At 41.5% G+C, this 14,224-nt stretch overlaps 2 protein-coding genes across 6 annotated transcripts in view; both read right to left on the bottom strand.

Annotated features, from left to right (window-relative positions):
* The window catches only part of LOC117582373 (protein bunched, class 2/F/G isoform), a 100,136-nt gene that overhangs the window by 41,688 nt on the left and 44,224 nt on the right, over positions 1-14,224 (bottom strand). Inside the window, exon 1 of one of the 5 annotated variants that reach the window (XM_034270038.1) lies at positions 4,506-4,711. The exons of 3 other annotated variants lie outside the window; for them this stretch is intronic. In XM_034270038.1, the coding sequence (XP_034125929.1) occupies positions 4,506-4,696 (191 nt within the window). In that variant the 5' untranslated portion in view covers positions 4,697-4,711. Of the gene's footprint in view, positions 1-1,936; positions 1,956-4,505; positions 4,712-14,224 lie in introns of those variants that run through there. One more of the 5 variants, XM_034270037.1, reaches the window with a different exon arrangement.
* Positions 2,833-3,599, bottom strand: LOC117582375. Its single transcript, XM_034270041.1, has one exon. The coding sequence runs from the start codon at positions 3,548-3,550 to the stop codon at positions 2,867-2,869; it is 684 nt and encodes a 227-aa protein (XP_034125932.1). The 5' UTR covers positions 3,551-3,599; the 3' UTR covers positions 2,833-2,866.

Raw genomic sequence — 14,224 nt, 5'->3', positions numbered from 1 at the left:
CCCCCTCGGGTGGCACACGTGGAAGGGAGCCAGCGCTGATGCAAGCGAGAGAGAGAGAGAGAGAGTACACGAAAAGTCACCCTTAGGTGCTAAGCCACACTGGGAAAAGAGATGATAAGAAAAGGGTATACGGGAGATTCATCTTGAGGCATAAAAGATGGTCATAAAGGTATGATTTAGTTTCCTCTGAAATCACTGCGTCATTCTGGCACGTCTAAACACGCAAATTACTGCCTTCTAGATAATCTCCGTCACATTTGCCAGCCAATTCCAAAGCCCGCCCCAAACCAATCAACCCAAATACACCAACTAAATATACAAACTAATGCCATACAATTCCTATCAACGTCACGCAAAATACGCAAACAAGAACTATCGGATGACAGGAAAAGCGTGTGCACTTTTGATAGTAAGCCACTCGACTAGCGAACTCTAATGAAAATATACATGGAAAGAGCTGCGACAAACGGAAATCACACAGCCAATAAGAAATGTAAAGAAAATTGAGGACTTGGCACATGTTTTGCATCCAATTTAGTGCTACAGAATTGCAGCTAGCAGCAAGAAAGTATCAAATGAATGGGACATGATGAATAAAGGAAGGAACATTTGTCAGAAAAGGGGCAGAAAATTGTGCACGAAAAGAGCAGCCTCGACAAGTGTCGAGTTGGCGTGAAATTTACAACCAACAAAAACAGTGAAATGAAAGCCAGGAGGGACGCGGGAAAGAGACTCATTGCAAACGATTCGCGCGCTCTTTGCTTTCTGATTTAAGCAAATTACCGCAGCTGGCCACCTGCGCGTATACGTAATGTGAATTTATTGGCTCATTAGAGAGTTGAGCAAATGGCACGGGGAGCAGCAGCAGCGAAAATAGTTTTTGCAGCGCTGAAACACAATTTATGCTAGGCATAATTCCACTGCCACTCGATCGTCTATATAGCCTGTGTGTCTATATCTATATCGGCAGAGTCAAACACATGTCTAATTGGCGTTTAATTGCAATCGTTAGAAAAAGGCATTGGGCCTGGGCCAGCGCCCAGTGGCAGCTGTCTTAGTGCGACAAGAGTCCTATCAAGCTGCTGATAATCTGGAAACACTCTATACAGTGGAGGTCGTTCGATAAGCTGTTGGGTGTGAGCAGTTGAGTTGTTTGTTTAATCATTTGATGTGGAAACGGGCTGGGTTGAGTCACTTTCTGTTTCGGGTAGAAGTGTGACATGATTTAGTGGGCAGGAAGTGGAAATAGTTTGCAGGTTTTGAGTTGATGGATGTCCAGAGCAGTGCAGAGAGGCATGAGCTCAAACTCAAGCTGCTAAGCCACACTGGGATAGGGAGAATGAGTGACATGGAGCTAAGCAGTGCCAGCAGTGTGTATCAGAAGTCCTCTCTAACTATTACCCCTCCCCATTTTGCTTTTTCCACTAGCTAACCAGGTGTTGCAGTCACGTTTAGCCCTGGGCTACGATTTTTCTTTTAACAGCACTTACAGCAGCGCAGAGTCAATATTTGAGTGGCGTTTTTAATTAACAGTCAATATGCCGCCGAGCACAGCCCGCAGTCTAGTGCCCCAGTCTGGGAGGGAGTTCTTATGAAACCATAATCGAGAAGTTGTGCAAACACAGGCTGTGTCTGTCTGGGCGTAGAAGGTGTAGAAGAGTTTTGCCAGACGCTTGCGAGTCGTCGAGGGTGAGGGACTAGTCATGGGGATTTTTAGTTACTGCTGGAAGATGGGTCAACAATTTGTGGCTACCATGAGATAATATTTGTAGATGGGTTTAAGGGAATGCAAAGTAGCATTTGCAGTTGATTTAAAAAGTAGAGTACATGGTGTAGGCAAAAGGGGTCAATACTGGGTGCAGAAATGATTTAGCAGCCCCCAAACCTTTGTTTGAATCCCCTTAACTTACTGTCTTGCTGTATTTTTGTATCAGTTTGGAAATGGCAACGCTTACCTGCAAAGAAAGAGTGTAAAATAAATATCAATTAATCAATTGGAAGCGCCTAACTGCTTAGGAAAATATTTTGAATTTATTTGTACTCTCAAAAACGACGCAAAAACTTGACCAAATCAAATGTTGTGAATTTAATTAATTGCCGCAATCAGGTACGTGGCAACAAATTAAAGCTAAGCACTCGTTTCGTTTCTTAACTTATAAAAATAGAAAGACAAATCTCACTTGCCAAAAGACGTCACACGAATGCAATTTGTTGGCTCGAAGTGAGAAAGGAAAATTGCAACTTTTTGTTCGGTTTCTGGTCATTTTTGGCCATTTGTAATGCGAATTCTGTGGGTGGGTGTTGATGGGTTGGCTAGGAATATTCTGTCGTGACATGATAGCTCATAGAGTATAGGAAGGATACCCTCTACCCACACCCTCCTCTGAGACTTATAATTGAAACACTCTGCCCAGTATGACATTGTCGGTGAAATATCAAAGGTTTCGCCGGCCGCCCACCCAAGCTGTGTGCCAGCAGCCAGATAATTGATTTCGAGGAATTTTAATGAATACACAAATTGCCAATTGGACTTCTTGCGAAGTGAAACAGCATCGAGAAAAGTGTTGCCAGAAGACGAGAGTGAAAAGAGATTTCTAGGGAAAAACTTTGCGTGTTATTTACAACGAAAACATTTCAGTTAGAAAGGCATTCATTTTAATCAGATACGCGGGATAACGATTTACAATTGAGGGGCTTTTCCCCGAAAGAGCCCTCAAAAGGAAGAGAAATGAGATTCGATGGAAAGCAGAGCAAGATATTATAGGCAGATTTCGATAGGATTTGAACACAAAATAATTATGGATACAGCCCGGAAATTGTAACATAATTGAATTAAAAACTATTTCCAATTTAATTTATATTGCCATTAATCCAAATCCAAGTCAATAATTTGATTTGGTGCATTATTCAAAGCCATTACTGGCGCTGCAGGTTCTGCGTTCAAAAACTCCTTCAAAAATTGTTCATTGCTCAGCGCATTCTTCACTGAAACTTCCATCCCAACCTCAACCGACTTAGTTTCCATCTTATCCTGACCAAAATCGAATATCTTCTGATCCTGCATAATGTCTTCAAGTGCTTCGCAGTTTTGGCAGTTTGTTTCCTGGCGAATAAACAAAGGATTGCCCTGACGATCAACCAGACTGCCGACACAGTCATAAATGGTGTCCAATTGATTTTGCCAGCGCTCCACAAATACTGCGCGCTCCAGCGGCTCCAACGGAAGTTTCGTATTCAAATAATGACTGAAGTCGGTTCCCGCCACAAAGTTGAGACTGCCACCGACAACGAATTCGGAGTCTCCCGACACATCGTAGATTTTGGCTTTGAAAGCGACCAGAATCCTTCCGTCCTGTCGTGTGCCATTGTAGCGCTTCAGCTGCCCGAGTGTCAGCTCGAGGGAGTGTAAAGGTGGCAGCACTGGCGCCTCATAGAGCGTATTGATCTGCGACCAGCTCTTGTACACATGAGCATAGATATAGAAGAGTATAATGACGCATGAGATCAGCACACAGCCGACCGTGGCACCAAATTCCATACCAAAAACCATTTTATTGAGAATATTTTTTTGAGCCGAATAGAAAATTTTGAAGTAATGTTTGAATCGAAAAGAAAATACGCAAAAACAAACAGCAAAGTCAAGGCCAAGTGGGAGCGGCGTTCCCCCTCTAAGACTACTCCCAGTCACAGCTTTTTTCTACTCTAAAACTACTCCCAATTCCAGTTCTTGTCTCCGCTGGCATTTGCTCTGATAAAACCCACACTTTTTCCCCACTTATTGTCTCTGGTATCAAGTGGCAGTCTGTTATCAAATTGCCGAGCAGTATCAGTTATCATTCGCAGTGCCAGTGCCAGTGCCAGTGCCCCAGGGCAGGTGATAATGTCAGCAAGTGTATCAGGAGCACAGAAATTGGAGCACAGGCAACTCGGAGCACGCAAAAAGAAACTCGACAAAATGTTGAAAATGTTGTTCTGTATTATCAGTTGATTAAATATGAATTATATGAACAAATAAAGACACAGCCCCATCCACAGAAACACACACATACACAGCTGATTGTGTGTTTGTGCGGGAATGGACAATGATAAGGCGCCGGCAGAAACGAGAGACAAGAGACACCCTATACAGGGTGCCCTGTGTGTGTTTAGAGTTGGTTTCAAATGACATTTAGATGATAATATTTACATATCTATATGTACTTATGTTTATATTTTTTTGTTCACTTTTGTTGTTGCTAATATTAGCAACAGTTTTGAAGGCGCTTCGAGGCGTTAATCATAATTTGCATTGAATTTGTATTCGAACTTAACACTAACAAAAGTTTTAGTAGGGTTTTAATGGTTTTATTCAAAGGTTTGGTAAGTTCTTGAATGGTATTTAAACAAGATAAAAGCATAAATGAGTTCAATTTTACAAGTTTTTAATACTCTTTTAGATTTTCCCCAACTAACCCTTTCATTTCGCACGAACAGAAGTTCGTTTTGGTTTACTTTCGAGTACTTACCCAATGAAATCTTTGATAAAACAATAAACCTTAAATAGACCGCGATCATTGTTGAGCAGATAATCGGGCTGTATTACGGCTGCTGGCATTAAATGGATGCTTTTCTGCTGTTGCTGCTGCACTTCTTGGGTGCTGCCGGCGCTGCTGCTCGTCGCCATGTTGCCAGCCATTTTGTGGGCTAACGTAGCCATTTTGTTGTTACTTTCGTTGTTACTCTGGTTGTTGGTGCCGCCATGCTGGCACACTTAATGCTCATGCAGTTGTTGTTGTTGTTTTAGCTGTTATTTTGTTGTTGTAGTAATTGATTTGTTGCAAAGTTAATCGCGGCTTTTTCTTGCGAGGCACAAAGTTTCGTATGAAATTGTAAATCAAAATTAAACTTATGCAAAACAGAGGCAAGGAAATTGCTTACAAAATAAACCCTGGAAGGGGGGGGGGGTCTTTAATATTACTAGAAGACATTTTGTAACAAACTTTTAGAACTCGTTCTGGAGTGCTCTGAATCAGATTCAAAGTAAATTTGAGTGATTCCAGAACCTAAGCAATGCTCTTGCCAAAAAGTTCGCTACTGGAATCCCAGTTTAGGCTTTCAATTTAGGTTGAAAAAAGAATTAGCCCTAAACACATCCATTTATTGTTCAAAAATTCTTCTACTTCGCTGTAGAATCTACTCGGGCCATGGAATTATTCGATAAGCATCTTTAAACTGACTTATATTTTGTCCTCGAAATTCAAGAACAATCTGCAAGCTTCCGATCATCTTCTCTCTTAGTTGTAGACTTCAGATTACATAAATCATAAGCAAAACAAAGCAACGAAGAAACAAATAAAATTCTAATTACAAAAGCAATTGGCAAATATTATTTGTTGTAATTTTTGTTGCCATGTTGCAAGCTTGCAAGCAATTTTTCATTAATTTCCGTTGCACTTCAGCGGGTGTTTGGGTGTCGTTGCATTAATGTTTGTGCGTGTGTGTGTGTGTGTGTGTGGTGTGTTGCCTCTGTTTGTTGCATGTTGCCATGGAAATAAAGCATTTAATTAACATTTTGGCTGGCGGTGGCTGCATGCAGCATGCCTCGAACACACAAAAACACGTACACAAAGCGAGAGATGAGCACTTACATAACAGTACATGAAACGGATGAGCGAACAGGCGGAGAGGCAGTAACAGAGAAATGTATTCGGGTGAGTCAGGGTCTGCGATTTGTGGGAAAATATTTTGAATTTAATGGGGAAGTGGGGGGATAATTGAATGTCGACTGCAGAGAAATGTTATTGTTGATTTTTGGTCGTTTTTGTTAGTTCTTGAAACATTTTTGAAACAGTTTTAATACTATTTAGTGCTAAGAATGCAAAATTGAGTGCAAAATATGAGAGCAGAGCTGCCGAATTCCCACACAATTTGTTTACTTTACACTTTATATATTATTGAACAAATGCTTGGCATACTGAGCCACCCTCTTGTTTGGCTACAACTGACTGTCAAAATGTAATATGTGGCCGCAGAGAAAGATCTCCCAGCGGGGCACTGCAAAGGAGACAGCAACAAATGGCAGCCAGCTGACAGCTCTGCTCTGGACTCATGACAGCTTTTAGAGCTGGACCCACTGACCGCAGGCCTTTGGCTAGTGCCGTGTGTCCGGCAACTTGTTAGAGATGCCCCGCAAAACATAGCGCTAACAGGCAGTAGATGCCTCCCTGGAGACACGTTACATGACACACAAAATACATCATTAATTAACATAATTAATTAAGAGAATTCCTAAAGCCGAAACAAATACCAGCAGCACCTCAACGGAAACATGTAATTTACCTGAAAAATAAGGTGACCCTGACTTTGGCTTCCCCCAGCCCTTCCCCTGTGCCCTAGCCACAAACAACCTGCCAGTCACGTTCCAAAGAGGCGGCCCCCAGAGTACATTTTTTTTTTTTGTCAAGTGGTCCACACACTTCTAACGGGGACGACGACGAAGACTATTTCCATACAAAGAGTTGGAAAACCTTGAGCTCCCTCCTCCCCTCTCGCCCTCCCACAACCACTCGTTGACTCAATTGAAACTGACACACGGCGCCGCAGTAAGCAGCAGCAGCCCCAGCGTGGGGCCAAAACAAAAACATTTTGCCTTGAACAAAAAAATGTATTCATAATGGCACACAAATCTCTCTGTTTGAGCAGAGCATGAAATGCAAGTCTAATGTTTCGCCGAGACAATGAATGTTTGCCAAGGATTCTTTCTCGCATGCTCCTGCCTGCCCCTGTGTGGTCTGGCACGTGCAACGCCCTGGAGCCTTGATTTATTGGCTGGGGCTTGAGACTGTGGGGAGTATTAAGAGATTATCCCTAATGGGAGGGTACCAGCAGTTCATCAAGCTGGGAGGGAGGGCTTTTAAAATGTACGGAAAGTATATTAACTGCTGCTGGAACTCACAGAAAATGCAAATGATGACCACACAGCCCCAATGGCGCCAGGGCCCAAGGAATAAAGAGCAGTGGGGCAGCATGAAATAACTATTATCGTTGGAGATGTTCAATACCTGAATAGTTCTCCTCTTCTACTGGCAAACCATTCTCATTCACAGCGCTTTCCACTTACTTTTACTTTAAATACAACGTGGGAGTCGCTTCACACTCTAATATCCAGTAATCAGCTGCTGGGTCCAAAGTTGTTCTAAGAACTATGCATCCTAGAAGTATGCACTCGAAATTGCGTTGCTCTAGCCTGAAAAGTGTGCGAAATAAATACTTCAAGAGCTCTTCGATCAGTTGCTTCTGGCTGTGACATATATTTGAATACTTTGAGTATATTTTGTACTTCCTGAAAGTCATGCCGGGCTGAGTGTTGATTCTCCCTCCGCTACTCCCTTCCTTGAACTACAAAAAGTTGTTGTTCACAAATAAGTGCCAAGAAAAATCTGTCGCACAATGAAAATAAAAATCATTTAAGCATGAAATTTATGCACATCAGAGAACACTCTCCGTCTCCACCTATCGTTACTGTATCTACAGTTTATTTTTCGCAAGTATCTTTTGGCGGATTTAAGCGCTGCTCGCACGCAGCACTCGCATTCAGAATGAAATTATGCAAAGTGGTGGCTGTATGCATGTGTGTGTGTGTGTGATTGTGTGTAGCTAAGGGGAGGGAGGAAGACAGAGGCAGAGGCATGTACAGCCAAGGATTGAAGCGAAGGACTCGTCAAGCTCTCCCAAAAGCGCATTTCTGCCACACACACACACACACACACACACACAGAGAGAGGAAGAGCAGAATCATGACCTTGACCTGAAAATTGCGCCATTCTCTCCCTCGGTAGCTCTCGCTCTCTCTTAGCTTCGCTCCCTCTCTATGGTTGTGTGCATTCCGGCTCTTTCTGTGCCTGCATCTGGCTGTGAATGGGCTAGCAGAAAATTACAGAACACGAAACATGTTGTGTGTTATTTGAGTTGTTTAGTTTCCAGAGTTCTTTTGTTGCAGCCCACGCTCAAACGCAGCCACACAGATACACAGATCCATTCGCAATTGTTGTCTGTGTGTGTGTGTTTGCATGGCAAATGTGGGTCGTGGTTGATGTGCTCTTTCCACTCCCTCCTGCACCACTCGGACGGACCCCATTCATATCTCATCACGTACGCTCGCGTTTCATGATGATTTTCCTTCTTCGTCTCTTTTTTATGGGTTTTCCTTCAGCTGCAACTTCTGCTGCGTCTTGGACAATTGTTGGCGCCAAATGCAGTCAAGGACTTGAGCATTATAGCAAATGATTTCATCGCATAAATGTCAGGAGCACATGGAAGAGTATATGAGAGTCAGAGAGCCTTGGCTTGTGGCACATAAGAAACCCTTAATGGCGGCTGGGCATCCATAAAAATTACTTTCGTGTTGTGGCAAATGTATTTATGGATTCTACTTTTAGAGCAGTTTTGTGGTTGAAACTACTTGAAGGAAGCATTGTTGAACAGAGGGAATATTAGTATGGCAAATTGCTTGGAGATTTACACATGAAATGTGTAAATATTTTAATTTTAATTGAACGACTTAACTCAACTGTTCTATGGTCTATTAGCTGCGTTAAGCCTTTGTTTAAATGCCTTATCATTAGTCAATAAATATATCCATACTGTCAGCAACATTAGATCATTGCAGAGCCAATAAAAATTGATCGAAAAGCTGCCTCGAAGCGGCTTAAGTCAGTTTGAGTTCATCAAGAAAAAATGCACAAAACGCGAAACGCTTAAGTGATCCCAGAAGCCAGATGGTAGTTCTCTCCATTAGACGTACAATATACACCCGACTCACTGCAAGTTATCAGCCTGAAAAGATCTCAAATTAAATATGTTTCTTCACTAACCAAAATTGGCGTATAATAGACAGAGTTTGCCTATGCATTCAAGCGCATAGAGATCTGCTTTTTGATTATTTTTGGGGTGTGTTTTGTGTTCCCCAACCCTCTGCAAGTGCTGAGGTCACCAATCATCAATATTGCGTATACGCCGTGACGCCTTTGTGGCTGCCAAAAGTAAGGAAAAACACCCCCATAACCAGACAGTGCCAGACCTCACCCAACAGAGGGGAAACGTACCACGAGAACGCCAAGGAAATGAATTAAATTCCAGCTTTCAAGTAAAAATTGCGCAATCGAAAGGGGAGTGCGGGGCGTTCTGCCTTCGCCTTTCTAAGGTTTTACCAACAAACGAAAATAAGCTGACGAAATACAAACGAAAACACAAAAGAAAAACAGTAGAAAATGCAAGAATAGAAAGTAGTCTAAGAAGCAATAGGCAAACGGAGGAAGCAATAGGCAAATCGGGAAATGTGAGGAAGAAACACCCAAATGCAAAAATCAATGAATTTTTTGTTGTCTACGAAATTCCGCCTTCAATCATTTTTGCACAATTAAACCAAAGTTCTCCTCCGCCCCCATTTATCGATCTGGGATTAATGGATATTATTGGGCTTCTTGGGGTGTGGGTGGTGCCAGAAGGACATTTTTATTGGCGTCCCATTGAGGACGCGCTGACATTGAGGCAAAGTGCCAGTCAAGGCGATTAAATTTGTTGGCCTTTCAGTCCGCTCGCTCGCTCTCCTTGAATGTGAAGTGGGAGGGAACTGCCAGGGTACTATGGAGTAGGAAATATCGTACATTGTTAAGTGTAAACATTACAGTCCATGCATTTAAGGGTTGTTCTTCGTCCCCAGCTGGTTTGGTGCTTTGTTAGGAGGAAGCTTGGTTTATGTTGATTTTTATGGCCTGTGGGCAGTTTTTGTGGGTAGCTTGATTAGGGAACTAGTTCTTAATGACAAGAGCCAAACAAATAGTATTTCTTCAACATAAGAGAGAAATACTAAGCACTGGTAGTACCAGTGGGGATATAATTTAAGATGGAGCAAAATAAAATGAGAAACGATTTTTGACAGAATTACTAAATGGAACCACAACAAATCGAAGTAGTTTAAAAACTCATAGCCACGAATATTGGGAATATTAAAGTAATTTTAATTTGATTATTATTTATTCTAATTTATGTTTCCATTCCTCTTTTGGCAACCGCATTTTTCATATTTTCCTACTCAAGTGTAGGTTTGTCCTAAGTTTATTTTTTATTTATTTATTTTTCGATTGATTTCCCTTAATTAGCGCCCAGAAATAACCCAATTCCCTCTTCCTGACCCGTTTAACTTCAACCTCTGACCTCACAAAATCCCAAATAGATCAATTCCAGGCTGAAAGGGGTGGCATAGGTATAGACACCCCAGCCTCGATGGTAAATGTGATGTTGGTTTAATGTTGATAAAATGTTAGGAATAATTCGATAATTTGCCATTTATTTTGTCGTAAATCAGAAACAAAACCCAGAAAACAGAAAACTGAAAAGCGGACAAAACACAAAACACAAAACACAACAACAGGAATTTAGATATTTTGGGGGTGCTCCACATTACCTTTTAATAAATATATTTCCGTTATTAAAAGCAATTTCTAAATTGTTTTTGTTTTCCATGAATGAAATGTTGTAATATTTTCTTGTTGCCGCTGCAATTGTGGTAATTATCTTTTGGTGGCAAAAACGGCCACCAACTGCAGATAAGTGGATGAATGGGGGGGGGTGGTGGACCAACAAATAGGCGCGAAATTCTAGAAAAAATATCTAGGGCCCGCGAGAGCGTGAGAGAGCGCGCGGAGCAGGGGGCAATATCTGTATATAATTCACACAGAGAGAGCGCGAGGGAAAGAGCGCACATATACACGTTTTTTGAATGAAGTATTCTTTTCTTTCCGTTTAAATGCAGATTTGACTTTTTCTTGGGGGATTTTTATACAATTCCCTTTAGCACTTTTGATTTATATATTTTGAATTTATTTAACTTTAATTCTCTGCACATGCACACACACACAGGGGCACACACACACACAGTTACAGTTGCAGTTACCAAACGGTCTGACAGTCCGACGACGACTGAATGACTGACGGTCCGACCCAACGAGCAGCGCAAAAACTTCCGCGTTTCGCACAACACGAAAATTTCCTTTCACGAAATTACAAAAAATAGGGGGATTTACCCTTAACACAAATTGGTGCACAAATATTTGACGTTCTTCCTAGAGTTCCACAGATTTGTTGATGATTTTGTTTATATAAAATAAAGATTAGTTAAGGCTTTTTATTGTGCTGTGTGGGAAGCCAGCCGAAGTGTGGATTGACAGTCGAACGGCACTGACTGAGGGTAGGATTTCTATTATTTTTTCTCATTTTCCTTTTGTTGCTTCTTTGCAACATGCAGATGAGAGGCACACAGAGGCAGAGAGAGAGAGAGAGAGAGAGAGAGAGCGAGCGAGCGAGTGTGTGGGAGAGCAAGCGCTCTGGGCGGCTGCAAGAGAGCGGGAAAGCCCCACGTGAGAGAGCGCGAGCGTAGCGGGGGTTTTTTTTTTGGCTAAAGAAAGTGGGTGAATTTCTCTCTCTCTCTCTCTCTCTGGCAGAAGCAATTTGTATTTCCCTTACCCCCATTAAAAATTTCCTTTTATTTAATTAGCTCTCCCTCTCTCTCTCTCTTAGCCACTCTCTCTGTTTCGCTCACTGTTACTCTTTCGATTTGTGTATACACACATTAATATAGAATATATATAGCCATGAATGAAGGAAGCATAAATAACACCTGCTCCACGACGCTCTCTCTCTCTCTCTGGCTGTCTTCCTTGCTGGCGCCTGCGCAAAATTTCCTCCAAAAGCGTGCTCGATAAAAGGGGAATTCTCGTTATTTTACGACCAAAACTGGGAGCGGGAGAGCGCAGAAATGAACGCTGTACAGCTATTTCCCTCAGCTGTCCCCATTTGAATTGTACTTTTCGTTTTTAGTTTGCTTGCACTAAAATAATTACACCAATTTATAAATTATCAAAGAGGCAAAGGCGACATTTGAAAGGACCTTCCGCTAGTCAAGGCTTCCAAGAAAGGAATTTTATAAATATTACAAAAGCTAGCAGCAAAAACAATTTCAATGACAAGGTAAATCAATGTCGGCATTGGCATGACGGTAGGAATTTCCATTGCTTTGGCTAGTTTTTCCGGACATGGCCATAGACACTCCCCCAGGGGACATTCTAAGGACAAGCGAACATTAATTGTAGGTTGTCTTCCCTCTCACTCTTTGACTCTGTATCTCTGTCTCCATGTCTCCCTCTCTTTTGCTCCGTTTCCAAGTGGAGCATGACCTACATACGCGCATAAACAAAGCATAAGAAATTAACTATGCGAATATGCACAGAAAGAACAACTTCAGTTCCAACAAACACACACATTTTGCCATTGTGTGTGACGCAGAAAAGCTAAGTTGATTATGTTTTCTCATAGTAGGGACCAAATCAAACATAGCGTTTCCTCTTCATCAAGTTGGGAGAGTGGCAGAACACATTTGACTTGAGGCTTAGTTGGGCAACCATTCCACTGACGTGGAAGGAGAGGCAAAGAGTCGCACAAGCGAATAATGCAGAAGAGCATGCCCGAAAACCTAAAACTCAGTGCCCAAAGATGTGGGAAAACTACCTTTCTATAGCATACTTTGCCGAATACTATAGCAAGAGCTACTTGGAAAGGTTCCACTTAAAATATGCTATACAATGTTAGACGCAAATATAGCACCCACTGACAGCCCCTCCCTCCTCATAAATCATTCCATGATAAGACTTGGGGCAAACAGACTAATAGAAACAAATGGAAAACAACCATAAAGATATATGTAGAAAGCCCACGCACAGATATAGAACCCTTCCGCTTGTTGAGGTACTTACTTAAGATCTCTACATATGGAAGTATCAAATAGTTTATTGTCATGAACATACCTGTAAATAAAAGAGACAATTCATTAGTACAAATGATGCTGAATAAATCAAATTACATATTTTAAGCATCTCTCATAATTTCTAATCGAAATTCAGTTCATTGAGGAAATTCAATCAATGACAAATCATCGATCAAACTGGAGACTCTTTTAAAAAGTGCAGACTGTTCTTTTGAGTCAACACTTTGCGATAAGATAAAGTCTGGGAAACTGATTAGAGACAAAGCTTTTACAAATGTGTGTACGTAAATATGTATACTTTTTCTGATGGCAAAACTACTCTTTAAAGCAATCATCGGCTGGGTCAGCCGCTGTCTGGGGCTTACAGAAAAGTAAACAAAACTGGTTGGCTGTCCGCTGTAATTTTCCACACGGCAATGGGTGCAGTCGGTCCGAGACCAGACCAGTTCTGTGAAAGGTCGCCACGCCACCTTCGATGGTCACGATCAATAATTGGGTTCCACTTTCAAAATTAATTTTTTCTTAATATGTACCAAAGTCCAAGAAGGCGAGCAAATCTTTGGTTATCTACCAAATATGAGTCTAGTCATGGTATTGATAATTCTAATAAATTATGATTTATGCCTGGCATGAAAGTTTGATCTATGGCTGGTTGGGAAAGTGATAATTGGGTGGCGGACTTTGGACTTCTCGAGTTTGAGGTTGAGATTCCAAAGAGACAACAGAAATTGTGAAGTCTTTCAAGTTTGGAATTCAAACACTAAAGTTTAAGGTATCTTTTCTATCTTTTATTTGAAAATATTGATTAAACCCGCCCTTGAGGTTGGATTCTTAAAGTTTATCAACATCTATCTCTGCAATCTTAAGGTTTTTGAACCTCAAAGCTTCCATCAAGAACTGTTTTTAGTGGTATTAATCATATCTTAAGAGCAAAGTGCAGATAACTTTCGTGTATGCCTTATCTTACTAGACAAATCTCAAAAATAAAGAGATAAAGAATAAATTCAAAAAAGAGCCCAACCAAGAGTGTTCCCAAACATTTATTCAATCAAATAAACTTCCACTCTCCCACTCCTCTTTGTAGGTGTGTGGCAGTCCCCACCCCAACACGTGGGCTCACCTGAGCAAAGAGGGCAGAATTGATAACCCATGGGGCAATAATAAGAGTTTCAACAACAAAGTAAATACAATTTTTAATTAGATGCACGCAGAAGAGATGCATGGTGCGGGGGGTCAACGAAATTGAAATGCAACAGAATAAGCTCTCGAAAGCGCGCCAACAGCCACACAAAAGCTTGAGTTCAAAGAGAGCGTAAAGCGATCAACTAAATGAGAGCGGGAGCAATTGCCAGAGAGGGAGCGCAGTTACTAGAGTAGCAACAAAAACAAACGGCAGACAAAAGCTAAACCGGCACAAAACGACAA

This window comes from Drosophila guanche, unplaced genomic scaffold (genome assembly GCF_900245975.1).
Source record: "Drosophila guanche unplaced genomic scaffold, DGUA_6, whole genome shotgun sequence".
Classification (NCBI taxonomy): domain Eukaryota; kingdom Metazoa; phylum Arthropoda; class Insecta; order Diptera; family Drosophilidae; genus Drosophila; species Drosophila guanche.
This window is presented reverse-complemented; position numbering and strand designations above follow the sequence as displayed.